At 48.8% G+C, this 26,008-nt stretch overlaps 2 protein-coding genes across 3 annotated transcripts; both read left to right on the top strand.

Moving 5' to 3' along the window:
• Positions 1-1,454: 1,454 nt before the first annotated feature.
• LOC127481141 (argininosuccinate lyase-like) lies at positions 1,455-9,351 on the top strand. Of its 2 annotated transcripts, XM_051810065.1 has the most exons (17): positions 3,102-3,140; positions 3,294-3,403; positions 3,655-3,849; positions 3,985-4,068; positions 4,378-4,434; positions 4,984-5,081; positions 5,242-5,319; positions 5,610-5,687; positions 6,077-6,129; positions 6,552-6,614; positions 6,800-6,914; positions 7,518-7,602; positions 7,769-7,828; positions 7,974-8,057; positions 8,329-8,409; positions 8,507-8,613; positions 9,111-9,351. In XM_051810065.1, the coding sequence occupies exons 1-17, from the start codon at positions 3,116-3,118 to the stop codon at positions 9,259-9,261; spliced, it is 1,524 nt and encodes a 507-aa protein (XP_051666025.1). In that variant the 5' UTR covers positions 3,102-3,115; the 3' UTR covers positions 9,262-9,351. The 2 variants fall into 2 exon arrangements, with proteins under 2 accessions (XP_051666026.1, XP_051666025.1); XM_051810066.1 differs by lacking the exons at positions 3,102-3,140; positions 3,294-3,403 and adding an exon at positions 1,455-1,704.
• A 1,077-nt stretch (positions 9,352-10,428) lies between these two features.
• Positions 10,429-21,882, top strand: GUSB (glucuronidase beta). The gene is made up of 12 exons (XM_051810063.1): positions 10,429-10,690; positions 12,359-12,547; positions 12,957-13,138; positions 13,663-13,805; positions 14,311-14,498; positions 15,368-15,520; positions 16,144-16,322; positions 16,682-16,828; positions 17,875-17,959; positions 19,531-19,707; positions 20,307-20,442; positions 21,676-21,882. The coding sequence occupies exons 1-12, from the start codon at positions 10,454-10,456 to the stop codon at positions 21,831-21,833; spliced, it is 1,974 nt and encodes a 657-aa protein (XP_051666023.1). The 5' UTR covers positions 10,429-10,453; the 3' UTR covers positions 21,834-21,882.
• Positions 21,883-26,008: the final 4,126 nt, after the last annotated feature.

Below are 26,008 nucleotides of genomic sequence, written 5' to 3'. Positions count from 1 at the left end.
TTCTGTTTGCTCCTTTACTTCCTGCTGTGTTTCTGTTTTGGCTCCTGTCTCACTCTCCAGATCTGTTGCCAGAAAATCACTTAAGCACACCGAGTTGACAGGCTAAAGGAACAAGAAAGTTATAGGGAACCCCAAGACTCAGCACCTACAGAGTCAGAAGAAGGGAGTTTTCCTCATCCCCAACTTGTAGTTCCTTTTCCTCCCATAAATTTCCTTAATCTGTGCCCCTCATTTTCCCTATTTGTATCTTCCAGCTCCTGCTAAGTACCTTCAGAGGCCTCAGCTGAACAGATTTCCTCTTGCTCCCAGCAGCAAATGTCTGGCATTGTTCCTCATGGCCAGTGCTGAGTGACACAGGGCCCTGCCAAACTGAAAGGAAAAGGGAAGTTTTAGCAGATTATCACATCTCAGTCTCTTACTTAAATAAGTAGTTCATAGTCACTGGTACTTCCCACCCATCCACCCCTTTCTTAAAATTGTGAAATAATTTAGATTGGAGGGGCCTGTGGAGGTCTCTGAAGTTCCACAAACATTACAGGAGTGTGTAGTATCTTCAGACCTTCACCATCACCCTACTATGACTCATTGTGATTTGGGTTTTGGTCTCAAATCCCTACTCATTACAGGCCACAGGAAGGCACTTAAGCCAAGAATTCATGTAGGCTGATTATCAAGTGGTTTGTTATGGATGTAAATCTAGTACTCACTGTTTTTTCAAACCCTCAGCAACCTCCTGTCAAAGCCTGGAGTACAGACATCCATAAAAGATGAACATGACAAAAGAAGCACTAAAAGTGAGGGACTGCAGAAGAGGAAGAACCTGGCAACAAAATGGTTCAAAGAGGTGTTCTCAGTAGACATCATGATGCTCTGTGCATCTGGAAGTCTGAAAGAGGAAAGGAAATAATCATAAAGTGGAAATGTTTGAGAAGCAGTGAATTAATTGCTGGCTAGGTACAGAGTCTGAGCCCTGTTCTGGACTGATACTGGAGTACACTGGAAATGCAGCTGCAAAAGGTCCTTGCTGGGCAGCCAGAAGCAGCATCCTCTCTGCTCCAGAAAGGAGCATTCCCATGCACATCCATGCAATCCAGACTTCAACTCAGAGAGGGGTGGATAATGGGACAGAGAAGAACATAAGAAAGACACCTGGACTAGGTCCCTTCCCACATGAATTATCCCAGGTCCTGCGGCAACAGGGCTGGTTAAAGGGCAGAAAAACCCGAAAAGGGGCAAGAAAACGGGGGATGCCATTCCTGAACCTCCTCTAAGGCATCCGACGGCGCACAGGGACAATCCGCGCAGTGCTCTCGCACTCCGGCACGGCAGGACCAGCCCGTGCGAGGGGAGGGCGACAGGAGCGGGGACATCGAGGGAGGGGGCACAGGAGCGGGGACACCGAGGGAGGGGGGAGAGGAGCGGGGACATCGAGGGAGGGGGGAGAGGAGCGGGGCTGGCCCGGGGACACTCCGCCCCGGCGGGGCGGGACGAGCCGCCGGCCCCGCACCGAGGGCTGTGAACGCGGGGAGCGGCGAGAGAGCGGCCGGGGCTGCGGGCGGAGCGGGGCCGAGGGACGGCGGGACCCCGTCGGGGACCGGGACCGGGACTGGGATCGGGCCCTGGATCAGAGCCTGACCGCCCCCCCCGTCCCGCAGCTCGCTGCAGTTGCGGGGTCGCCAAAGGCCGTCCGGAATGGCAGCCGAGGTGAGGGTGAACTTTGCTTCTCCGGGGGGCTCAGCCGAGTTAAACTGTAAGTCCCAGAGCCTCCAGGTTCTGCCCCGGAGCTGGGGAAGGCCAATAAGCGATGCGGTTCGTGCCTGGCGACTTGTGTTTGGGCAGGAGGCACTTTCCAGCAGCTCGGGTAAACACCTCCCTGAACAAAAGCTGCGTTTTCGGTTTCCTTCCCTGGTGAGACGTGACCAGGCAGCTTGGCGAGTCACACTTGCTGCTTCCAAATGGCTGCTACAGCCCCGGCCTCCTCTGCTCCAGGTTACAGCCCATCATCTGTCAGGCTGTACAGCCACTGCTCCAACCAGAGCCCTGCAGCTGCCTAAAATTAATCTTTCAGTTTAGATTTCCTGATTGCAAATGGATGTGTTGCAATGTTTCTGCTGACCCACTTCTTACTTTGGTGGAAACCCGTAATACTTAAGTTATACCTAGAAATTTCTGTTCCCCAGTCCAGTGCTTAACCTCTGGAATGGCCTTTAATTTAGCATCCCCTGGGCCATGCTCCTGGGGATACCAAATGAGTGCTGAGGACCTCTGACATTTCTTTTTAAATTCTGATCCCCCCATCTGCCTTCCCTCAGCTTTTCTGACAAAGCTGCCTTAAAGATACCCAAAAGCACATTGCCCACACTCCTACCTCTGTAGGCTCTCTCCTGCTGTCCTCTCAGGCCCGTTGTTTCAGCAGGGATCAGCACAGACACAGAGACAGTCACTAGGGAAAAAATTCCTGAGGTTACTCAACAGTGCTTTGTGTGACTGGTAAAGCCCCAGCACAGATCAGTTTACAACTGTCCTGCCAGCTCCTTGCTGTCCATGGTAGTTGTAGTGCACAGCAGGAGAAGAGACTTGGCAGGGGTGTTTAAAAAATCAAGTAGATTATTAATTATTATCCACTTCAAGTGTCCTTCAATTGCTTTTTTTTTTTGGTCCCTGAGAGCACTGCAGAGTTGCTTTTGAAGTCTTTGATAAGCTGTAAGGCCTCTGCCCAGGTAAAATTCTTACCCACTTCAGTGCAAGTCTGGCGGAGTTTGGGCTTGGGGGGTGTCTTACCTGGGCAAGCAAAAAGCTTCTCAACAAGTGACACACGTGGGCTGAGCCAGTGAGTCCATCCAGGTGCTGAATCACTGGAGGCAGAGGGTCACACACACCCTGCTGGGACTGTGTACCTGCCTTTGGTCACCCAGTGAAGGAGCTGTGCAGGGGGCACATTCGAGTGTGTGAGGTCATTGTGTGAATCCTGCTTTGGGTGGCAAAAAGCCCCTTTTTTTCCATGTGTTTCAACACCTTTTTGTTGATTTATTTTTCCGAACATTCCTGAACCCGGAGTTCCCTTTCTGCCATGTGCATCTTATGCTGATTTTACACCAAAGCCTGCAAGCACATCATGAAGTCTGGAGATGCTTCAAATGGTAACTTCAAACACTTCATAATGTGGCTTGTGCTGGCCCACAGCTCTTTGTCAGTCAAAGAACAATCTGTTAGTTAAACAGCACAAAAAGGGCTTAGAGGATACTAACTTTCACTCTAACCCTTACTGCTTTACTTTTTACCCCCTTTAAAAGGCTGTCAAAGGGTTGTTGACCTGCAGCTGCCTCAAAAGAGAAATCCATGCTGGTCTGGCACCAGGTGCCCTGATATTAATTTCAAGGACTCCCTTCAGAGTCCTCCAGAGGTAAAGTATCTTGGATGGTTCCTGAGCTAGACATCACAGCTCAGAGGTAAATAATACTGACAATGATGTGTTCTCCTTGTCTTCAACTGCTTCCAAAGATCCTCAAGTCCAGGGGTGTTTCTGGTCAGAAAGGACAGAAAGGACAGTGGCATGGCCACTGTGTTGGATAAACAGATCATTAGATATCACATAGTACACAGAAGCTGAAATGAAGTTATCAAGCCTCTTTAACTTGTTTCTTTCTCTCTCAGGGGGATAAACTTTGGGGAGGAAGATTCAGTGGAAGCACAGATCCAGTCATGGAGATGCTCAATGCTTCCATTTCCTATGATCAGAGACTGTCTGAAGTTGATATCCAGGGGAGCATGGCTTATGCCAAAGCCTTGGAGAAGGCTGGAATCCTGTCAAAAACTGAGCTGGAGAAGACCCTGGGTGGCCTGGAAAAGGTATGTCTCTCCTTCACAAACTGTCATGTGTGCTGGAATGAATGGCTCCTTACCTGACAGCAACCTCCCTGTATTTAATAATCATCATGATATAAATACAGTGTGATAATAAACATCATCTGCTGGTGTTTGTAGATCTCTGAGGAATGGTCCAAAGGAGTCTTTGTGCTGAAACCAACTGATGAGGATATCCACACTGCCAACGAACGCAGGCTAAAGGTTTGGGTTCTCTGTCCTCTTGTTCCTGTTCCTCTGTAGCTGGATCTGCCTGATGTCAAGGGCATGTGCCTCTGTCCCTCTGTGAAATTCCTCTGGACCCCAAGTGCACAGGCCAGTGTCTCCAAGCCCCCTTCCATGGAAGTGCCACTGTACAAACACAGAACCCAAACCTGCCCTTCCCCAGAACACATCCCATGGCTACTCACAGGATCCTCGAGCTGAGCCCCTTCCAGGCAGAGAGATGTGCTCATGTGGAGTCTCTTGCTTAGAATACAGAGACACTGACAGAAATCCTCCTCTGGTCCTCAGGAACTGATTGGAGATGTAGCTGGAAAGTTGCACACTGGAAGAAGCAGGAATGATCAGGTATGTACAGAATCACTTTTTTTTTCCTCTTTCTGTATTCCTCCCCCACCTCAGGTCCTTAACTGAATTTTTTTATGCCATCTTTCACATGCCCTGACACCCTCCAGCATGTACTTGGGCTTTAAACTAGTTATGCTGCAATGACTCATCCACATAGGAGAATGGGATCTGCAGGATTGCTTCCTGGTGGTAAAAGGCCACAAACCTCCCCTGACATTGCTTTGAAAGCCCACAGAAACCCTGACTCTGCTGGCTGGGATCAGTCCTTCTACTGATGACTGACTTGTGTTTGTTGAAGATTCTCTGATTCAAACTTAACAAATATCTGGGAAGTCCACGGAAAAGAACAGGCTCTGGTTCTGTTCATGGAAAGCAGCACACAGCAGCTTTCACAGCTATCACCAGGGATAGATCTGGTGAGAGGAAGATGCACCTTCCCACTACATAGAACAAGGAGGGGATAACTGTGCCAAGACTTTCTGCTGAGCACTATTTGGTCACCAGATCTGTCACGTTTTGCTTGGTCTGACCGTGGCCAATCTCACCCAGGTTGTGACTGACTTGAAGCTGTTCATGAAGAATTCCCTCTCCATCATCTCCACACACCTCCTGCAGCTCATTAAGACCCTGGTGGAACGCGCTGCCATGTAAGTCCTTCTCCAAATCCAGGGCCTTGCTGGGCCAGGAGACCTGTAGGCTTGTTCTTTGACTGACCCCAGTGGGGCAGCAGCAGGGGGGAGTTACAGCCCTGCCCCTGCCCTCCATCCTGGCAGCTGCTCTCACCTCCTTCTCTCCTCTGCCACGCAGAGAAATCGATGTCATCCTGCCTGGCTACACCCACCTGCAGAAAGCTCAGCCCATCCGATGGAGCCAGTTCTTGCTCAGGTCAGCACCTTTCAGCCCTGGCTGGAGGAGCCTTCTCCAGCCTCGGGGCCCTGCTCTGCTGGAGCCCAGGAGTGCATCCCCCTCTGAGGGGGTGGGGACAAACCAGAGGGAAACCTGCCGACTGGGACAGGACCTCCCCCTGTTCCTGTGTGGCTCTGACCAACTGGGAACCCAAACAGGGGTCGGGCAGTGGTGACCAACTCCCTGCTCCCCATCCTTTGGCCATTCTTACCTCCTGGGCTGTGACATTTTCCAGCTTCAGGTGTTTCATCTCTCCTGTCCTTCCCCAGCCATGCTGTTGCTCTGACCCGTGATTCTGAGCGCCTGGGGGAGGTGAAGAGGAGGATCAACGTCCTGCCTTTGGGAAGGTAAAGTTTACTTCTTGTGTAACCCTCAGCCCTCACTTTGCTCTGAGATATGACCAAGAGGCAGATCTCTACATCCCCCTGGACCACGGGGGTCTCTATACCATAGGGACTGGAGAGCTGTGAGGGGGCAAGCCCAGCTTCTCTCACCAAAGAGACTTTAACCATAAAAACACTGCTCTTATTCCTTCTTGAAATCAAGAACCAAAAGGCTTTTCCTCTTTGGAAGAAAAATTCTGGTTTACTCCAGACTTTGATGAGCTTCGGAGCACACCAAAATTAACTGGGGGAGGGAAATCTTCAGAGAGGTGTCATGACTGCCTCTAGAGCTCAGTTTTGGTTGGAATGTGCAGAATATCATGCATGACTCCTGTTTCTTTCTCCCCTGGCAGTGGTGCTCTGGCTGGCAACCCACTGGGAATTGATAGAGAGCTGCTGTGTAGTGGTAAATATCTCATTGTTACTGAGAGGCACAGAACTACTCAGAATATCTGTCACTTGGGGAAGCATTGGCACATTGGCCTGATGTTATTTTGCATGTGTTGCAGCACCTTAGTATGGGGGTGGAGGGTAATAAATAAATAAGAAAGAGGATGATCTGATACTCAGGAACAGGATGTGGGATACCAGGAGACTTGGTAAGCCAGGAGGCTTTTTAGTGCATTGAGACAGGAGGTGCCTGTAAGGTGGGAGCATAAGCAGAACCAGCCCTGGCTGTCTGGGATAAAAGCAAAGACCCCTCTAAGGATGTTTGTGTTCCTGGGACCACTCCAGGGCTCACAGTCACCTGCACATTGGGGCACCCTGGGGCATTCAAGCTCCTGTCATGCCAAGCCTGACCTCCTGTGTCCATCACCTTCCTTACAGAGCTGGACTTTGCTTCCATCAGCCTGAACAGCATGGATGCTGTTAGTGAGAGAGACTTTGTGGGTAAGCACAACTCCATCACTTCTTCTCAGCACTCTTAGAAGCAGGTTCTGAGGCCTTTCCAGTTAACCTCCTTTAATAAGGGCACTGAAATCCACCATCAGGAAATAAAACTCTAGTCAGGGCTCCCTGGGCTGTCAAGCAAACCAGCACCTTTTCCCCCTGCTGATTTCCTGCCTTCTCTGCAGTGGAATTCCTGTCTGTTGCCACCCTGCTGATGATCCACCTTAGCAAGATGGCAGAGGATCTCATCATCTACAGCACCAGCGAGTTTGGCTTTCTGACCCTCTCTGATGCCTACAGGTAAGTCTCAGCTCCGGGCTGAAAGCCTTTCCCTCAGCCTCTCCTTCTTAGCTTTTCCCTCCTGAGAGCGTGGGGCAGTGGTTGGGTTCTCTCTGTGCACAAGGCTGACACAACATTAAAAGGCTGGCACAAGGGCAGCCTCAGGGGGAATATTCCTCAGCAATGGTCACTTATTTCTGGTTCTGGTAACTCAGCCTAGTCTGCATTCACCAGACACTCCTCTTTGGCAACTGCTGGCAGAGAGAACTTCCTCCTCAGCTGGGAATGCTACCAAAGCCCTTCCTTGACTAGCAGGGTTTGCAATCCCCACAGACTCCTTGTCTCTCAGAGTGGCACAACCACAGCCCTCCCTCTCTGAGGTCACAGCATCACTTAGGCTGGCCTGCTGAAACCACCCTGGAGTGGCTTGGGTGGGAGGAGCCTCCTTTTTCCTTCCTCTTTGGGAGGTGGGACTGTGTGGCTGCTCCAGACAAGCAGTTCACTGCTTTCCTGCACTGTGAAGAGGTGTACAGGGAAGAGGGATCTATGTGTTGCCTTTGAAGGGCTGTGTCTGTATGGATGGGGGTCTTGCTCACCATTGCACTCCAAACACCTCCCTTGCAGCACTGGCAGCAGCCTGATGCCTCAGAAGAAGAATCCTGACAGTCTGGAACTGATCCGCAGCAAAGCTGGACGAGTGTTCGGACGGGTGAGCCTGAGAGAGAAGCAAGTGGGAGGGGAAACTGCTCCTGCCAGGGCTGAAGCATCTTCCTTCTCCCTCTGCATAAAGAGCAGTGCCCAGTCTGGGCTCTGAACCTGTGCTGGGGAATGTGCCTGGCTCTGTAACTCACTGCCCTGCCTGTTTCTCTCTGCAGTTGGCTGCTATTCTCATGGTCCTCAAAGGACTCCCCAGCACTTACAACAAGGACCTGCAGGTAAAGCACTTGTTAGTTTTCACACCATCTCTCTGAGCACATACAACTGCCTTCTGCTCTCTTGAGGAGTCAGAAGAGCTGGCTGTTGGGTTTTTGGGCTGTATCACGTTGACTTACAGCCATTTCCATCCCTGTTCTAACACAGGAGGACAAGGAGGCTGTTTTTGATGTTGTGGACACCCTGAATGCTGTGCTCCAGGTTGCCACAGGAGTGATTTCGACCCTCCAAGTAAGGCTTCTTCTTCAGATTCTTGCTATTGAACATGGTCATGGTGCACATTCTGTCAGTAACACAGGGAACAAAACTCTAGTCCCAGGATGAAAACTCTTCAGTGCCTCACCCATACTGTTCGTTTTGGTCCCCTCTGTCAACTGCTCAGGGGGTCAGAGGATCCTTTTAGAGCCAGGACCTTTCCAGAGGAATTCCTCTCACTTTGACCACTAATGTGCCCCCAAGGAGGAGCTGTTGATAACATCTCCACCTGACTGTCCTTCTGCAGATCAACAAGGAGAACATGGAGAGGGCACTGAGCCCAGAGATGTTGGCTACTGACCTGGCTCTCTACTTGGTTCGGAAAGGAGTGAGTATCAGAGAGAAACCTGGAGCTGTGACTTCTTTGGATGCAGAGAATTGCTCAGTGAGATGAGGCCCTGTGTCCTGTCCCCTTCTCGCTGCAGATGCCGTTCAGACAAGCCCACGTTGCCTCTGGCAAGGCCGTCCACCTCGCCGAGACCAAAGGCACCACCATCAATAACCTCAGCCTAGAGGACCTGAAGAGCATCAGGTTTGTGTCACTGTTACCTTGCCTTGACTTCCCTCCACAGACACAGATTTACCTCCCTGGAAATGGCCATCCTCATGGTGCCCTTCCCCAGAGTGCCTGGGCCAGGCAGCACCCCAAAATCCTCCTGGCCTGAATATCAAGGCTGCTCCTGCTGGGGCTGAAAACACTGTGAAGGGGGACAATGTCACTTCCATTCCATTCCAGCGGGGCACAGGCAGCAGCTCTTGGGAGGGACTGGGAGAAACTCATGCCCTGACCTGGAAGCACCAGTCCCCTGAGGGGTTTGGCTCCAAACTTCCTCCATCTCCCCTTGGAGCTGACTCTTGGTCTGCCACCAGCAGCTTCTGTCAGGCTCTGCAGAAACAAGGCTGCAGGAGGCCTTTCCCTTTGGAAAAAGGCTCCGTCCTCACTCTCTCACCGCCTCTACAAACAACGAGCATCTTTAGCAGCCCAGAGCCCCCCGTGCTGTGCACTGACCGCCCTCCCTTTGCCCCCAGCCCCCTGTTTGGCAGCGACGTGTCCCAGGTGTTCAGCGTGGTCAGCAGCGTGGAGCAGTACACGGCCACGGGCGGCACCGCCAAGAGCAGCGTGTCCGCCCAGATCGAGCAGCTGCGGGAGCTGCTCAAGAGGCTGAAGGAACAAGCTTAGAGTGTGGGGAGAGATCCCGTGGATGCAGCGTTGTGCCTATCCCACTAATCTGGAGTTAATAAACACTGGGGTGTCTGTAGTTTGCTGAAACTCCTGTCTTGCGTCTTTTTTCTTCAGGGCTGGGGTTCCCCACCCTGGTGAGGGTTGGTGTGTGAACCTGGCAGAGGAGCTGGTTATGGGGTGTGCAAGCTCCCGAGGGATGGTGGGTGCAGAGCAGCACAGTGTCTGTGTTTTGGGGGAGGCTGGTGTTTGTCCACATGGTGCCTTCACACATCTTACTCAATCAGACCTTCATTGTTCCCAGCTGCTCACTCCCACTCCCAGGCAATAAATACATGAAAACCCCTAAGCAATTACACAGTAAATAAATCATAAAATCATAGAATCAGCTGGGTTGGAAGGGACCTCCAAGATCATCGAGTCCAACCCTTGATCCACTACCACTGTGGTTCCCAGACCACGGCACTGATGCCACATCCATCTTAAAAACCTCCAGGGACGGAGAATCCACTACTTCCCTGGACAGCCATTCCAATATCTGATTACCCACTCTGTAAAGAAATTCTTTCTAATATCCAACCTAAACCTCCTCTGGCACAGCTTAAGACCATTGGCACAGGTTAAGACCATAAAATGAACAAACAATTAATGACTTTAAGGCCCTAAGTAAGGAAACAATAAATAAATAAACAAACCAGCAAATAAAGGCAATGAATAACTTTAACTCCCTAACTAAGGAAACAACAAATAAATAAAGGCAACGAATAACGTAACCCCCCAAATAATTAAACAACAAATAAATAAAAGCAGGCAGTAAATAAGTTAACACCCCTAAGCAACGAAACAATAAATAAATAAATAAATAAATAAATAAATAAATAAATAAATAAATAAATAAATAAATAAATAAATAAAGTAGGTAATACATAAAACGGCTTAAGAAACGAAACAATAAATAAATTAATAAATGGATAGATAAATAATTAAATAAACAAACGGAAGCCGTTCGAGGAAATCCCCCAATCCCGGGCACAGCCCCACACTTACAAGTTCCTTCACGCCAGGATAGCGGTGGCTTTGCCCGCAGGTGACGCGTGGGGCGGGACCGGGATCGGGATCGGGGCCGGGATCGGGACTGGGATGACCCCGCCCCCTTGGCCCCGCCCCCGGCCGGGCACTGCCCACACCCAAGATGGCGGCGGCGGCGCCGGGCGGGAGCGTGGCCGGGCTGTGCCCGCTGCTGTTGCTGCTGCTGCTGCTGCCGCTGCTCCCGGGGCGGGCGGCGGCGCTGCCCGGGATGCTGCAGCCCCGGGACACCCCCTCCCGCGAGCGCAAGGAGCTCGGCGGCCTCTGGAGCTTCCGCGCCGACTTGTCTCCGGGCAGGGACGCCGGGTTCGCGCAGCGCTGGTACCGGCAGCCGCTCCGGCAGGTAGCGGGGGCGGCGGGGCCGGGGGGGCATCCCGGGGCTCAGGGTGCGGGACCCCTCCAAACCAGGCTTCATCCCGCCCCGACAGCACCGTTTCCCCCTTTCTTTCCTTCCTTTCGTTCCTTCCTTCCTCCTTTGCTTCCCCCCTTCCCTCCCCGCCGGGCTTGCGGAGCCGCTGCCCTTCGCCCCCCGCTCTGCGCTCGGTTAGGGCTGGGCAGAGGTTATTAAGGCAGTTCTTAATTATCAGCAGCCTCTGGTGATCCTTCTGATGATCCCGCAGCTGCTGCGAGGCCAGGAACCGTTTGAATGAACTCCAGCCACCTTCAGCTGCCCTGTGCTGCAGGAGCCAGGCTGGCCTTGCACAGCATTGACCTGCCCGTCAGCAGCTCAGAATAAACAGAACCGTGCCTAAAAAGGGCACTGGAATTATTTATTTCGAAGTTGCAGAGTGCTGATAAGCAAAGTTTTAGTGTAACTGAAATCTGTTAGGAAATTAAGACCATTAACCTAAAAGAAAGAAGTTATGTATTCCATGCATAAAGCATATAAGTCATTCACAATTACTATTTTTACTCTTTTGGCTAAATTTTTGGTCAAACTGTGGAAGGGGAGAAGAGCTGAAAGACACTGTGCTGCTGGAAGTTATTGCAAAAAGTGCCAGCCAGGGGAGAGGAGTCCTGAACTATTCCCCCACAAAGGGAGGCTTAGACATGTACACTTAACCATCAGAGAATCTCCCAGAAGGAGACACTTGTTCTGGCCATCCCAGTCAAAGGATGTCCTGCATCAAATACTAGAAAATCCGCTTCACCATCCAAGGATTTTCCCTCTGGGATTTTCTAGTGTCTGATAAAGGCACCGAGTTCTCTGCAGTGCTGGTGCTGAGTCAGCCCTGCACATGATGCTCACCCTGGGCAACCGCACCTTCCTTGTTCCCCTTTCCATGGAAAGGCTTCCTCAGGAAAGGGGAAGCTGCTGCAGCATTGTTTGTGCAACATCACGAGCTCAGCAGGTGCTAAAAATGAGCGGCTCTGTTTGGCAATAGCACCTCGATGTTCAGTGTGTTGTGACACTGCCCCCCTCTAACCCTTACCTTAAAACAATCAAGTGAAGTGATTCCGTTGAATCCCTGTTGCTTTCAGGGGCTGAGAAAGGCTGAACTCATTCCAAACAGTCTCCACGAACCTTCCCTGAGGAATCTGTCCAAAAATATCCATTAGTCTTGCCACTCTTTTACTACAGCTCTTAGCCTGACAAGCAGCACCCTAACAACCCCTGCATTGCTCACCCAGCAGCTGGAGCTGTGCAGGAAAGAATACAGGCTGTGGGAAGCCCTGGGCTAAAACAACAACCTGGGTGGATTTTTTTCCCCCCCCACCTCTCTGATTCCATGACACCAGAGCCGTTAGTGAAAGCACTTCATTGTACATCAGGAGGGGAAAAGATATGAGCAGCTGTTTCCTGCAGGAACAGGCACATTCCCGTGCCTGCTGCTAATCAGGACTTGTGTAGGACCTGTGACAGACCACACCAGTTTCTAAACAGGATTTCCCGAGTTATTTCCCCCTTGGCAAAGGGATTGTAAGGCTGTTGTGGTAGGGGACACCTCCAGCAGTAAAATTTCTCTTTTTAAATGATCTCTTCCTTCCCTTTCCATGAAACTCCTGCCAGACCGGCCCTGTGATTGACATGCCAGTGCCCGCCAGCTTCAACGACCTGACCCAGGACCCCAGCCTGGAGAACTACATCGGCTGGGTGTGGTATGAGAAGGAGGTGCTGCTCCCTGCCCGCTGGCTGCAGGACTCCCCCAGCACCAGGGTGGTGCTGCGTTTTGGGAGTGCCCACTACTACTCCATCGTGGTACGTGAGATTGTCCATGTGCTCCCAAAACTGTGCTGCACTGGAACTGGGCTCATGGCATCTCTGCCTAGATTTTGTATCCCTTTGCTGTTTTCTTCCCTCTTGCCTGTTTTCCCCCAGCCAAGAACTTGTCCGTGATTTCCAGTTTCTCTTTGATGCTCCAATATCAGGACTAGTTCCTAAATATTTCCTCGCTAAACTGTGTCTCAGTGACATTTGTAGGTAAACCAGACCTACCTCCTGGCAAAGGAAGGGCTTCTGGATTGATCCTTTGAGGATCAAGAGCCCAGAAAAAGGTTCAGTGTTGCTGGGGATCCTGACTGCCCTTTGCTGGGCTCCTTCCCTTCTCTGCGCTTTGCTTGCCACAAAACCCCCATAACTCTGTTTTTTTGGGTGTCTTCTCTTGCAGTGGGTCAACGGGGTGCAAGTGGTGGAGCATGAAGGGGGACACCTCCCTTTTGAAGCTGATATCAGCAGCATTGTCCAGGGCAGCCCAGGGACCCTCTGCCGCATCACTGTCGCGCTCAACAACACCCTGACACCCCACACTCTGCCCCCGGGGTCCATCCAGTACATGACTGACAAAACAAGGTGAGTTGCCAAGGTGCTGCACTGCTGGGCTAATCCCAGGGATGGAGGAGTGGGAATTTATTCAGCTGCTGGTGCATGAAACCCTCCAAGCAACTCACAAAAGCATGAGACTGTATTTATGCTGAGATTCAGCAGTCGAGCAGGGAGGAGTTTAAGCTTTGGTGCTACAAGAAATCAGCACTGAGTTATTGCATCTCTTTTATACACAGGGAGCTGAGATTAAGTGATTTGTCAAGCTGAATCAATGGCAGATTTGAGAAGCTTGAATTCAGCTGGAAACTGCAAGTACCTGCTATCCTGAAGGATCAAACTCTTTGGGCTCCAGATGTTTTTAGCTGGCAGAATCCTTTAGTGTAGCAGCAGTAGCACCACTGAAAGACAGATCCACCCTGTTGTAAAGACTATTTTACCAGCCAGCAGTTGTGATTACTTGACTATTTTGCATTGCCAGCATCCATATGCTGCCTTCAGTTCTTGTGTAATGAAGCATAATGTAGCCATTTCTCCTTGTCTTGCTCACTCAGGTATCCCAAGAACTATTTTGTGCAGAACACCAGGTTTGATTTCTTTAATTATGCTGGAATCCATCGCCCGGTTGTGCTTTACACCACTCCTTCTGCCTACATAGATGATATTACTGTGACAACTACTTCATCAGAGCATGTTGGTAGGTCCAGAACAATTACAGCAGCTACCTCAGGCTCCAAATGGAGATGACAAGGGCAGCAGAGAGAATATCCTGCAAAAGCCTAACTGAATTTGTTTCCTAGTGGCTTTCTCTTGAACCTGAGCTGGCCTATTGCACAGCTCAGCAGCTGCAAGAATGTGGTAAAACATTCAGAAACAATAACAAAACCAAGAAGTTGTTGCAAGTTAAAGTCAAGGGACGATCAGGTGTTTCTCAAAGTAGAATTTCTCAGTAGGAGCAGTCTTCCTGCCACTTAGAGCAGGATTATCTCTAAGTGAGAGCTGTGTGATACACAAACCTTGTTGGAAAATTCTAGACCACAAGACAGGCAGGTCCTGCTTCTTACACTGGATTCATGCCACTGTTGTTGTTCTACATCTCCCTCATTTTTAATGCTGTTGTATGTGAAAAGCCCCCAACATGTGATACAAGTATTCCCCCTGCTGTGTCAGTCTCTGATAGTCTTTTGTTTCCTTTGAACCAGCAATGGTGCAGTACGAGGTGTCAGTTGTTGGCAGCACAGCCTATTCCTTGTCCCTGAGTTTACGTGACCAGGAGGGGAAAGTGGTTGCTACAGGAGATGGGCCAGAGGGAGAGCTCAAAGTCCTGAACCCAAATCTTTGGTGGCCTTACCTGATGCACGAGAACCCTGGATACCTTTACTCCTTAGAGGTAAAGTGGCATTTCTTCCTTTCTGTGTGTTCTCTCTGTCTGATTGGGTTAAGGAACTGCCCTATGGACCATCTTCTCTTCTCTCCTGTTCATGTGACCAGCGTGGCATTGCTAATTAGGCAGTAATCAAATCAAGCTTTGGCAGCTCCCTGGGTGCTGAACTGCAAGGTCTGGCAGTGAGAAGGGCATGCCTGGAGTGCACACGTGTGCTCTGAGGTCCTTCACCTTTAGGGCCCAGTCCATCCCATTTGAGACCATACAGGGGAGGAGATGCCATGCAAGTTGAGAGCAGAGTCTCTGAGGAGCAGGCTGCCAACCTCTTCCACAGGCTTTGCCACGCAGTCAGCTTTCTTTCTACTCTTCAAGAGTTCAGCTTTAATAGCTGGAGCCTTGGAGGACTCTCTGTGAGTTAAGGATCAGTAGTGATGTTTTGATGCAGAAATCAGGGCAGATGAGCTGCTGTGAGTCTCCAGGGTCTCAGGTCTGTATCTCTTGTGACATGTCAGTCGCTGCCAGGTGCAGGGCAGAGAAGTGGTCCTACTGTCTTGCTTGGGGGGATGAAATGGGCCAGACGAGTATGGGGGAAAGACACTGCAGCTCTTGGGGTGAGCAAGCCCCAGAAGGGTCATCCAGCAGCTCATTCTTCATCCTTTAACTTCCCCAGCTTGGATTTCTATTTTCTGTTTGGTCAGCCCTTGCTCCTACCCTGAGGACAGCGGATGAAGCAGCCGTGAGGAGCAGGCTCTGTGCCGAGGCAGGGCTGGGAAGCGGACGGGAGGTCAAAACAGCTCTCCCAGACAGAGGGGAGGGAGCCCAGGGCGTCCCTGTGAACCCCAGCACATCACTCACCTTCCTCCTTGGCAATCCAGGTGAAAATGCAGGCGCAGGTGGAGGGGGCGTTGCTGGAGGACGTGTACACGCTCCCGGTCGGCATCCGCACCGTCCACGTCACCAGCACCCAGTTCCTCATCAACGGCAGGCCCTTCTACTTCCACGGCGTCAACAAGCACGAGGATTCAGATGTGAGTGTGGGCACCCACGGGCCCCTCACCTCACCTGCCTGCCTCCCCTCCCCTCCAAGGGGCTGTTTCCTCACACCCTTCTCCCAGGCTGGGAGCTGCCAGGGGTGAACTCCTACCGGCACTAAGGGGACACCATGCCATAGTCCCAACATCCCTCAGGGTGCATGGGTGGGCCTGGGGTGTGCTGGTGGAGATGCTGAGCCATCTCCAGCCGTGGCTTCCAGTCAGACATGCTGACATACAGTCAGTCAGCAGTGGGGGTGGTGGGGCACTGGAGCGGGGCACTGGAGCAGGTCACTGTGAGGGTGGTGAGGCCCTGGCACAGGTTGCCCAGAGAAGCTGTGGCTGCCCCATCCCTGAAAGTGTTCAAGGCCAGGTTGAACGGGGCTTGGAGCAATGTGGGATAGTGGAAGGTGTCCTTGCCCATGGCAGGGGGTGGAACAGGATGGTCTTTAAGGTTCCTTCCTCCCCAAACCCCTCTGACTGTGATAGCTGCTCTCAGATTCCCGGCCCCTGGCAGTGCTGGAGATGGATCCCGCAGGGAAGCCGTGGTGCTTGGCTAACACGTGGGGAGAAGCCCCAGCCCAGCAGTGGGACAGGGAGTGATCTCTCTCTCTCCCCAGATCCGTGGCAAAGGCCTTGACTGGGCCCTGATTATGAAGGACTTCAACCTGCTGCGCTGGCTGGGGGCAAACTCGTTCCGCACCAGCCACTACCCCTACGCCGAGGAGATCATGGACCTGTGCGACGCCTACGGCATCGTGGTCATCGACGAGTGCCCGGGGGTGGGCATCAAACTGCCGTAAGGAACCGCTCAGCACACCCTGCCCTTGTTCCTCTCTGCCTCTCTGAGCCACCTCAAAGCTGTCCCCTCCCGTTGTCCCGATAACGGGAGTACTTTGCTCTATTTAGAAATCGCCCCGTTGCGCCACATGTGCCTGGAGGGGTTGGGCAACCCAGGGGCATTTTGCCACATGGCTCAATTAATGAGCCCAAACCACGGCCCTGAACTGTGCAGAGACCTTTGGGGAAGTAGGGCACGAGCCATACTCAGCGTCAAGGCTCAGCTGGGCTCGTGCACCCCAGAGCTTTCACAGGGAAAGGCAAAGGGGGATGGATTTTACACCCTCACCTCACTGGGTCTCACCTCTTGTCTTTAAGCGAGAGCTTTGGGAACAAGTCCTTGCAGCACCACCTGGCTGTGATGGAGGAGCTGATCCGCAGGGATAAGAACAGGCCCTCAGTTGTGATGTGGTCGGTGGCCAACGAGCCGGCCTCGGAGCTGCCCCCAGCAGGCTTCTACTTTAAGTAAGTGCAGAGCTGAGGTCTGAATGTTGGCAGATGATGCATCTTCTTCCTTTGGGATGGCACAGAGAAGCAGTTAAAGAGAGGGCAGGCGTTTTTTGGGAACCCTGAAGCCATATGTGCAGATGAAAACTGAAAATGTAACTGCTGCATGTGTGGAATTGATGCTCAACTGTCTCAGCCTGTTGGCTTTGAACCAGTAAGGTTCTGCAAAATTACCAGGAATCCATGTGGTCTGAGCACCTCTTCTTGAGCTAAGGAGAAAGCAAAATCAGACCTGATGGCAACAGAATATTCCTTGTTACCACTGGAAGTGCTGAATTCTTTGAGAATTACAGCAAAGCTGTAAAATAATTGGCCTTTCATTCTGAAGACAAAGTTCTTCAGTCAGTGCCAGTTACTTGTTCTGCAGGAGACTGTGACACCCCACTTCAAAGCCACTGCTTCAAGTCCCTACAGACCCCTTGGTTTTATTTTTAAAGAGATTTAAGCTTTGGATAGCCAAGAGGCAGCTCTGCAGTGGGGTAGCAGACCATCCCTTGTAGCTGTAGGTGCTTTAAGAGGTAACTGTGAAGTTTAATTCATCAGAATGATCCACCACCCTCCTGCCACGCTGGGGTTGCAGCAGGGCTTGACCCTCCCCTTCTGTCTCATCTCCCTCAACTCAGGGTTTCCTCAAAAGCAGCCAACCTCTGCCTGCTCTGGCACAGGGATAGGGCCTCGTGCTTCTGCAGGAACATATCCCAAGACTTGTTCACAAACTTCCCATTACCCTTTTTACACTTTTGTCCTCAAACTTGCTGTCCCTTCTCCAACTTCTAAGCTGCTGGCACCAACAGACAAATTCAGGTGCCTGTGCTTGGTGTGCTTCCACTCTGCTCTTCAGGTGGGACAGCAACCAATATGTGACAGATAATCTATTTAATTAAAAATACCGGCTGCTAAATCAAAAACCAGCTCAAGGCGGGGTGGAAGGACAGAGAGCCTGGGGAAATGGGGCTGTGCTTCTCCATGCTGTTGTTGAACTCTGTTTTACTGTTTGCAAACAGGACAGTGATAGCTCACACTAAAGCTCTGGATCCCTCCAGACCAGTAACCTTTGTGACAGAGGCTAATTACGCCCTTGACCATGGTGTAAGTTTACTTTATTTTCTAGCCTTTTTTATTTTTTTTAAATTCATACATTAAATTTCCTCTCCTTGTCCCTTGCTTTACAGTCCTTCCCCCCCACACCTCCCCAGATTTACTGGAGATATTTAACAGGGAAAGGCAGAAGAAAACTTATGGTTTTGTTTCTAGTACAAAGCACCTTGTCCTGTAGTTGTAGTCCCGCTGAAAGAAAAAGTATCTGTAAGAGAGAACAGTTCTTTGTGTGCAGGATTACACCCCTGGATTCCATTAATATTGTCATGCTTTGCTATTCCCATTGATTGTGTTTACAAATGCTCACTCAGGATTTTCACTTGCAATTAAGCCAAAGCTTAAACCTCTTTAAAACACTAACAACCCTTGTGGAAGTCTAAAGGAAGGAAGCTTTGCTTTAATTCCTGCTTTAAACTGCTCTAGATCTTCTCTGGCAGATGTCTATTTGTGTTGAATAATCTAAAAAGCTCTTCCAGCTTCATAATTAAAGCCCTAGAGCTGGATAAATAGCCAAGGGGTATTTTTCTTAGATGTCTGCCCCTTTGGCCATAGCATGAACCAAGGAATTTAAACACATACATTTGTTTCCAGGGTAGTTCCTGTGTAATTTTTAATTTTTCAAGGTGGCTTTATAATGCTTGTCACTGCTGTACCACAAACACTTGGAGCAGGTGAGTCTGGAGGTACCTGGTACTACCACACAGTCTGTGCTACAGGTTACACTTTGTGTTGCTTCTAAGCTGTTCTACAGTTACCAGTCTGTAACTCCAAGGTCTGTTCCTGCCCACCCCAGGAAAAAAAAATCACCTGATGGCCTCAGTTTTGAAGGAGCCCAGTAGGAATCTGCTCTTGGATATTGCTGTTGAATCAGGCACTCGCACACCAACTCCAATATCCTGTCCCTGTGAGATGCTCTGACCACCCTGAGCACGGGAAAACAAAGCCAAAGAACAGATCTCATACACTGATGTGATATTAGAACTTTTTTTTCTTTTATTACAAAACATGTTAAGAGAACATTGAACAAGTTACATACAACATCACTTTATCTTTAGTGGGCTTTTGTGCCCTTTTTTCATACTGTCCATGTGGTAGAAATGGCATAGAACTTGCAGAATGCTCAGTCTTAGTATTGCACCATCGATGCACAAATTTAGCTGCTTGCCAAAATATTTGACCACTGACTTGGTTATCACATTCCAATACTCAAAAAGTACATCTAAATGTACCTGCAAGCCAGAGACATCTTGGAAAGAAAAGCTTCTAACAAACCTGAGATGAAATGGGCTGATCTTGTCTAACTCTTTGCTGTGACTTCCTAAGTCTGTAAGAAAAATACCAAATTAATATGCTATTAGCTTATTAAATTTATCCTGCCTTTTTTTTTTTTTTTCTGGGAAAGATATGTTTGGAGGGCCTGAGTAATGGGGAAAAAGACTTCATTCTACATGTAATAACCCTGGATTCCATTAAATGAACCCGAAGGAGGATTTAGCTTTATGAGAGAAGGTTGTCTCCGTTGAGCTCTGTGACAAAACACTCTCACCTTGTTTTTTTTGTAGGCTCCCTACGTGGATGTGATTTGTGTAAATAGCTACTTCTCCTGGTACCACGACCCAGGCCATCTGGAAGTGATTCCACTACAACTCACAGCACAGTTTGAGAACTGGTATAAAGCCTACCAAAAGCCCATTATCCAGAGTGAATACGGAGCAGACTCGGTTCCTGGACTCCACAGTGTAAGTGTTGGAGATGTCCCAGGTGGAAACAGCTCTGCTGCTCTTACAGGGCAGCACAATTTCATTGGCAGAGATGGGCCCTGAGCCTGCCTTTGTTTTGAGATGCAGTAGCTGTCAGTGCCTGGAAGACTCCAGGATTGTAATCCTGCTCCACCAAAATCAATGAGCTTTGCCACCAGCAGAGGTTAGAGTCTACCTAAAGAGGAGCTCTCAGCTTTGACTGAGAGCACTGAGCACTCTGAAATCTGTACTTTGGCAGTGGTAGAAAATGCTGAACTGGAAGATGCAACACTGGATGGTGATGTCATGGTGCTGTCACACACAGAAGGGGATGGCACTGCTGTCCCTGCCATGACAAAGACCACCACAGCCTCTCCCTAGGAATACCTGGAATTCTGTTTGTAGGTTATGTGTGTGGCCCCTTGCAATGTCAGTAGTTGCCAGCTGTCACTCCACAGCCATTGTTAACACAGCAGCAATGAAAAGACCAAGCAACCACCAAGTTTGTCTTCAGGAAGCAGGTCCCCAGTAAAGGGAAGTGCCTTTGCTGGGATTAACTGTCACCTGCACTCAAGGCCACCTCTTTTCCCTGGCTGTAGGATCCACCCCTCATGTTCAGTGAGGAGTACCAGAAGGCCATGCTAAAGGAGTACCACGCTGTTTTTGACAAGAAGAGGAAGGAGTATGTGATTGGGGAGCTCATATGGAATTTTGCTGATTTCATGACTAATCAAGGTAAGCTTCTATCTGTGCTCCAAACAACTCTCCATCCTCCCTGGTTTATGCCACACAAACAATATTGGGCTGTAGGGTAGGACAAAGGGCCCTCTGTTTACCAAGACAGAGCACTGCTGGTTCCTGTGACAAAATCCAGCATGACCAGAGCCAAGAGGGAAAAGGGAAGGTCCTGCCTGTACTTAAAGCATCCTCTCTCCAGCCTGAGCTCCTGCAGAGATGATCCCCAGAACACAGGATAGTGCACTAGGGCAGAGCAAGGGAAGCTTGTGAGCAGACCCAGATTGCTCCTGTTTCTTGGCCACCCTCAATTCAGAGCTCATTCAGCTGTCAGGATGTGTCTCACTTCGTATTTAATCTACAGCTGCCCTTAGCAACAGAGCACCCTAAATAATGCATCATTAACTTGGTAGAGGTTTAGCAACAGAGGAGCAGATGCCACACTGGCAGACAACTGTCTATCATGACACTCCATCCACCATTAATAAATGAGAAGTGCAGTCACAAAGTACTGGGCATTCCTTAATCTACAGTGCAGTCACAGAGAAATTAAACAATTACAGCTCAAGGGACCTGGTAAGGAACCACTTCTGCTTGTGCCACCTGCAGTGAGCTCAGGGGTGAACAGTCAGTGTTGACTGCAGGCAGAGAAAACCACTAAGAATAATCCAGAGAGCACCAATACAGGCAGTAGAAAGCTCAGTCAGTGCAGTGCAGGGTCAGAAAAGTAGTATCAGCTTCAAACAGGAGGATGGAGAAAATGTAGACAAGTTCACATACACAGATGCAGTTCCAGTCTCTCTCTGTGCTGCAATCCTCTTTTCTACTTTCCTTTGAGAACTAAAATAGGCTAAAAGGACAGACACCACTAAAGGACAGGACAGTCAAATAGTCATCAACATTTTCCAACCATCAAATTTCAAGGTGGAACCAGTGGCAGGAATATCTATTGTAAATATAATACTGCTCAGGTTAATGGGCACACCCAATTTAAGTGCCATCGATTTCCCAGCTGTAAATACACTGAATTGCAGCTGTATTGCTCTGTGACATCAAATCATTGTGCCAGGGTGACACAAGTTACATCAGCCAAGTTCCCCGTTGTACCCTGACTGTGTGGAGAAGAAAGTGCATAGGTCTCTTCCTCCTAACCTGTGACATACACTGTCACAGTTCAAGTAGGGCATACAAGAGCATGTTATATATCCCTGCTTTATTTTATAACCTCTACAGGGACCACACGTGTTTTGGGGAACAAGAAAGGAATATTTACCCGCCAGCGACAGCCCAAAGCAGCTGCTTTTGTTCTTAGAGAAAGATACTGGAAGATTGCAAATGAATCAAACTGTCTTCCTCCAGTAATAACATCACATGCCCTCTTTTTAAAATGAAATCAAAGGGTATTACGCTGAACTTGTTATTAAATTTCTGTTTTAATAACTTTTGTGCCTGACTCAAGTCTTGCAAGTCTAATGCGATTTCTAGTCCACCTGAAGGAGTTACTATGATGTGAAGCAGATCAGAAACACTGGTTTCCTCTGCTTAGCCATGTCTGGAGGCTTCCTGTTTCCAGAGAGTAAAACAAATATTCAGAGTTTCAAGGAGCTGAAGTTAGAGATCCTGACTGAGGTATCTGTTTATGGCAAAAAACCCCAACACAAATATTACATGACACAAATCAATGCTGAAGACTTAAAAAAAAAAAAAATAAAATCTAAGTTACTGTAAACGAACATCACATCCCCCTAATGCAAATGAGGTTTTCCAGTTATACTCCCCTAAGAGTTACACTACTCAGATCACAGCAAATTGTCCACAGAGGAGCAGAGTTTATGCAGCTTCTCCTGCCTGACAGGATGGGTGTGTGAGAACTCCTGAGCACTCACAGCATTCAGGAAGGGTAAGAACCACTATGAGGACACCCAACATACTCCCAACACAGTATGGAATTCATACTACAGCAGCAAGGTGGAATATGTTAGATAGGCAGGTACTACAGCAACTGAACTTCAGTAAAACTATTTATTTTACTCACAGTACCAAAACTGCCACTATTCGATGCAGTTTTACCTTCCAGCACAGAAGGGCTTCCTTCATATTAAACTGTCACCATGGACTACAGCAACAGCAGAGAGAGGCAAGTTTGTTCTAAACCTTTCTGGTAGTGGCCTGGAGTAGTCTGGGGTAGGGCCATGTGTAAATTAACATGCTGCTTCAGGCAGCACAACGGTGTAATAACGTCCCTTTGGGGCTGCACACCAGTCTTAGGGCACTCTAAAGGCCTGGCTCGAGACTGTCACAGATCACAGCAACACTCACAGAGGAGCTCAGAACACTTAGTCTGCACACATCTTACAGCAACATCCCAGGGTTGTCCCAAGAGCAGCATCACAGGGAGCAGAACGACAAAACTGGAGGCTGCCCAGTGAATTTGGGAGGTTGGTACAATTAGGTAGTTTTAATGATTCACAGACTCTGTGTGAAACTGTTGCTATGACTCCCTTTTCTAACGCTTTCCTGTGTTGGTGGCTGAGGAAAGTGACCAAAATCTGACAATATAAAGAAAATATTTGCTCTTATGTTTTGTGGTGGCCAAATTCTCTTTCCTTTAGAGGTGGTACATTAGGAATCAACCCCACCTTCCACCCTGCCACACGCAGAATGAGGGCACAGATGTTTGCTGCAGACTTCAAAACAATTATAAAGTTTTTAAGGGAAAAGAAACCACACACTATTGACATTCCTCACACCATGTTAGGTCTAGATCTTCTATATAACTAAAGCCCCAGAATATAAAAGTCTATGCACAGTAAAAAGACACTTGTTCAAACGTACCATGGTAGAAGCAATTACCATATTTAAGCCCACTACCAGTGTTTGAAAGTCATCTCAACTTCTCCATCTCCAGACATCATTGTTTAAAGAAGAAAATCATTTTCTTCCCCATTTCACCAGACAGGACATACCAAAACACAGAGAAAGATCTGACACTGTTCACCCATCACAAACCAGGGCTCAGATCCCTGTGGTAACACGGGGCTGGCAGCTGCAGAAGAGGCAGTTTTAACTTCATTCAGTCCAACACAACAGATGCAGAGTTTAATACCCATATGTATGAAAAGCACACATTTGAGGTCAGTTCCTGCTTGTTCTGACCAGCTCAGTGCAATCCTAAACCCAAGCCCTCCTACCCAACCCTTCCCAGCAGCTCCCTCAGCCCCCCAGATCCAGGAACACACACAGAGCATTTTCCAGATCCTTTCTGATCTTGTGGGAGTGGGTTCAAGCAGACCCACAGAACCAATAAAGCAGGAAGTGATAAAGATCACACACTGAATGTTAGGTGGTTTTTTCTTTTTGCACGTTGCTTAAAGAACTGTAAACAATTAAAGCCTCAAGTCAACGCTGCTCAGCCTCTACACACCCAGTGCACACAACGTGATGAAGCTGCAGGAATTCTATAAACTGGGATCTGTGGGGAATCGAGTGCTTTAAACTACTGCTAACACACACAATGTCTTTGAAAAAAAAAGCCCACAACTTAGTACATTTCTAGAAACAGAATTACAGTACTGACGTTAAAAACAGTTTCTAAGGCTCAGACTGAGTCCAAAAAGGCCTCTGATTGGGTTCATTCAAGCTCTTATGTTTGGACTGCATGAATGCAGCATAAGAATGATTGCAGCAAGACGTCCACAGGTAATTTCTACATTTATTATTTTTTTTTTTATACCAAAAAAGTTATGTGCAACAAATAGAATTCGTACATATTTACATTGTTTTACCTGTTAGCAAAATTGTATCCTAAACCTCTGATATAGAATCTCTCAGCCTGTATCGATGAAAGGAACATCTGCCCAATGACTCCATCTCAATGGGTGTTTAATTTGGAGTTTAAAGCACTAGGAATAAATAGCTGATGGAACATACTATACAGAACAAACACCTAATATTTAGGCCATGCTTAATACAGTTTTATGGTAACAGAATACTTCATCTTTTCTGGAACGGTTTTGTCTAGTTCACGTTTAAACAACATTGGCAGAATCAAAGCCATTCAATCTCTGACTTCAGCCCACATAAATCAGGAGCATCAAGTGCTGCCTGAAGCACCTCACCAACCTCCTGGAACAATTGAGAGACTCTGTACACCAGCAGACAAACACTACAGAATGCAGAAACCTCCTCACAAGAGATCTGTTGCCACTTCAGGCATCAAAGGTGGTCGGGAATGTTTCATTGGCCTCAGCATCACGGACACCTTACACCGAGAAACTTCCAAGAACACTCATTTCCTCAACGAGACTTGAATGCTTTGTTGGCCTTTTAAGAGTAGCAAGTACCTTACAGTAAGAGGATTTCAGGAATGTTTAATTCCTAAGCAGGTTTTGGGATGAGGTTCTTTTGCCTTTCCAATCCGCCCCTCGCCGAGGAACTTCCAACTGAGGATATTCGGTGACTCTGAGAGCCAAAGAGGGGGAGGAAGGACCCAAATTCAGAACCACTGTTTGGATATTGTGAATTTTTTTCCCTCTGTTCTCATGAGTGTTGAAACCACAACGAGGATCTGTGTAACATCCCCCTGTCCCTTGCCAGCCCAGGTATTATTTACCTGTGTTTTCCTGTATCCTCAAGATTTCTCGGAATTTGCCTTTGGGTTTGGAAGGGTGAAATCAGAATCAACCACACGTTTCTCACCACGTTTGTTTTGGCTGGGGCAGGCAGGGGGGCACTCCTCTGATTTCCATCACATCACAACCTGTGCCATTTTACTGGAAGAAAGATGCTGTTTCTATCATTGGGAGCAACAAGGAGAGTCAAAGAACTGGAAGCAAAGAGGTCCAAATTTCTACTGCTAAGATTATTTTGCCCTTTATTCAGGCCAACTGCATTTCTGAAGCACGAGAGAGAAACAGAAGAGTCAGGGCTGTTTCTAGCAAATCACTTCCAGTAAAAAGTAACTGCAAGAAAAGCACACAAGACAAAAGAGTTCACAATTAAGGATCAGATTTGCAAGTCTGTGCACAAAGTGTAGCTGCAAATTCTTCCAGAGACCAAACTCCAGTTCCATTTGATCCCTATGTGCACACGAACAAGGACTGCAGACACGACTGCTGGAAATCCGGCCCTAAACATTTTTACTAAACAAACTGAATTAACAGACTATGCCCACACAAACAAGCACAAGACACAGTGAAGTCAACACCAATACTTTCAGCTGATGGGGCTTTTTTTCCTTTTTTTTCCCCAGAAATTGGACCAAGTACTCATTGATTATACTTGTCTCCATGGCTGCTTGTTCTGAGATATGAGCACTGCCACTGACCATTTCGGGCAGCACGTGTTCACCTCTTCCTTGGATGAAAAAAAAGATGCCTTAGTGTAGATCACAGGAATGCATCAAAATAAATCTATACCACATATTAAACAGTGATACTGCCTCAAGGCTTGTGAGAGAACAAAGGCAAGCCTTGAGGGACCAGTTTAACATCATTCATTCCCCTCATATCAAAGTTCAAGGCATTTGAGAGACAGAACTAAACATCAAGACAAGCTTTAACTATAC

This window comes from Manacus candei, unplaced genomic scaffold, assembly GCF_025592945.1.
Source record: "Manacus candei isolate 608988 ecotype Guabito, Panama unplaced genomic scaffold, ASM2559294v1 h1tg000076l, whole genome shotgun sequence".
NCBI lineage: Eukaryota > Metazoa > Chordata > Aves > Passeriformes > Pipridae > Manacus > Manacus candei.
The sequence above is the reverse complement of the archived record's forward strand: the minus strand, read 5'-3'. Positions and strand labels throughout refer to the sequence as shown.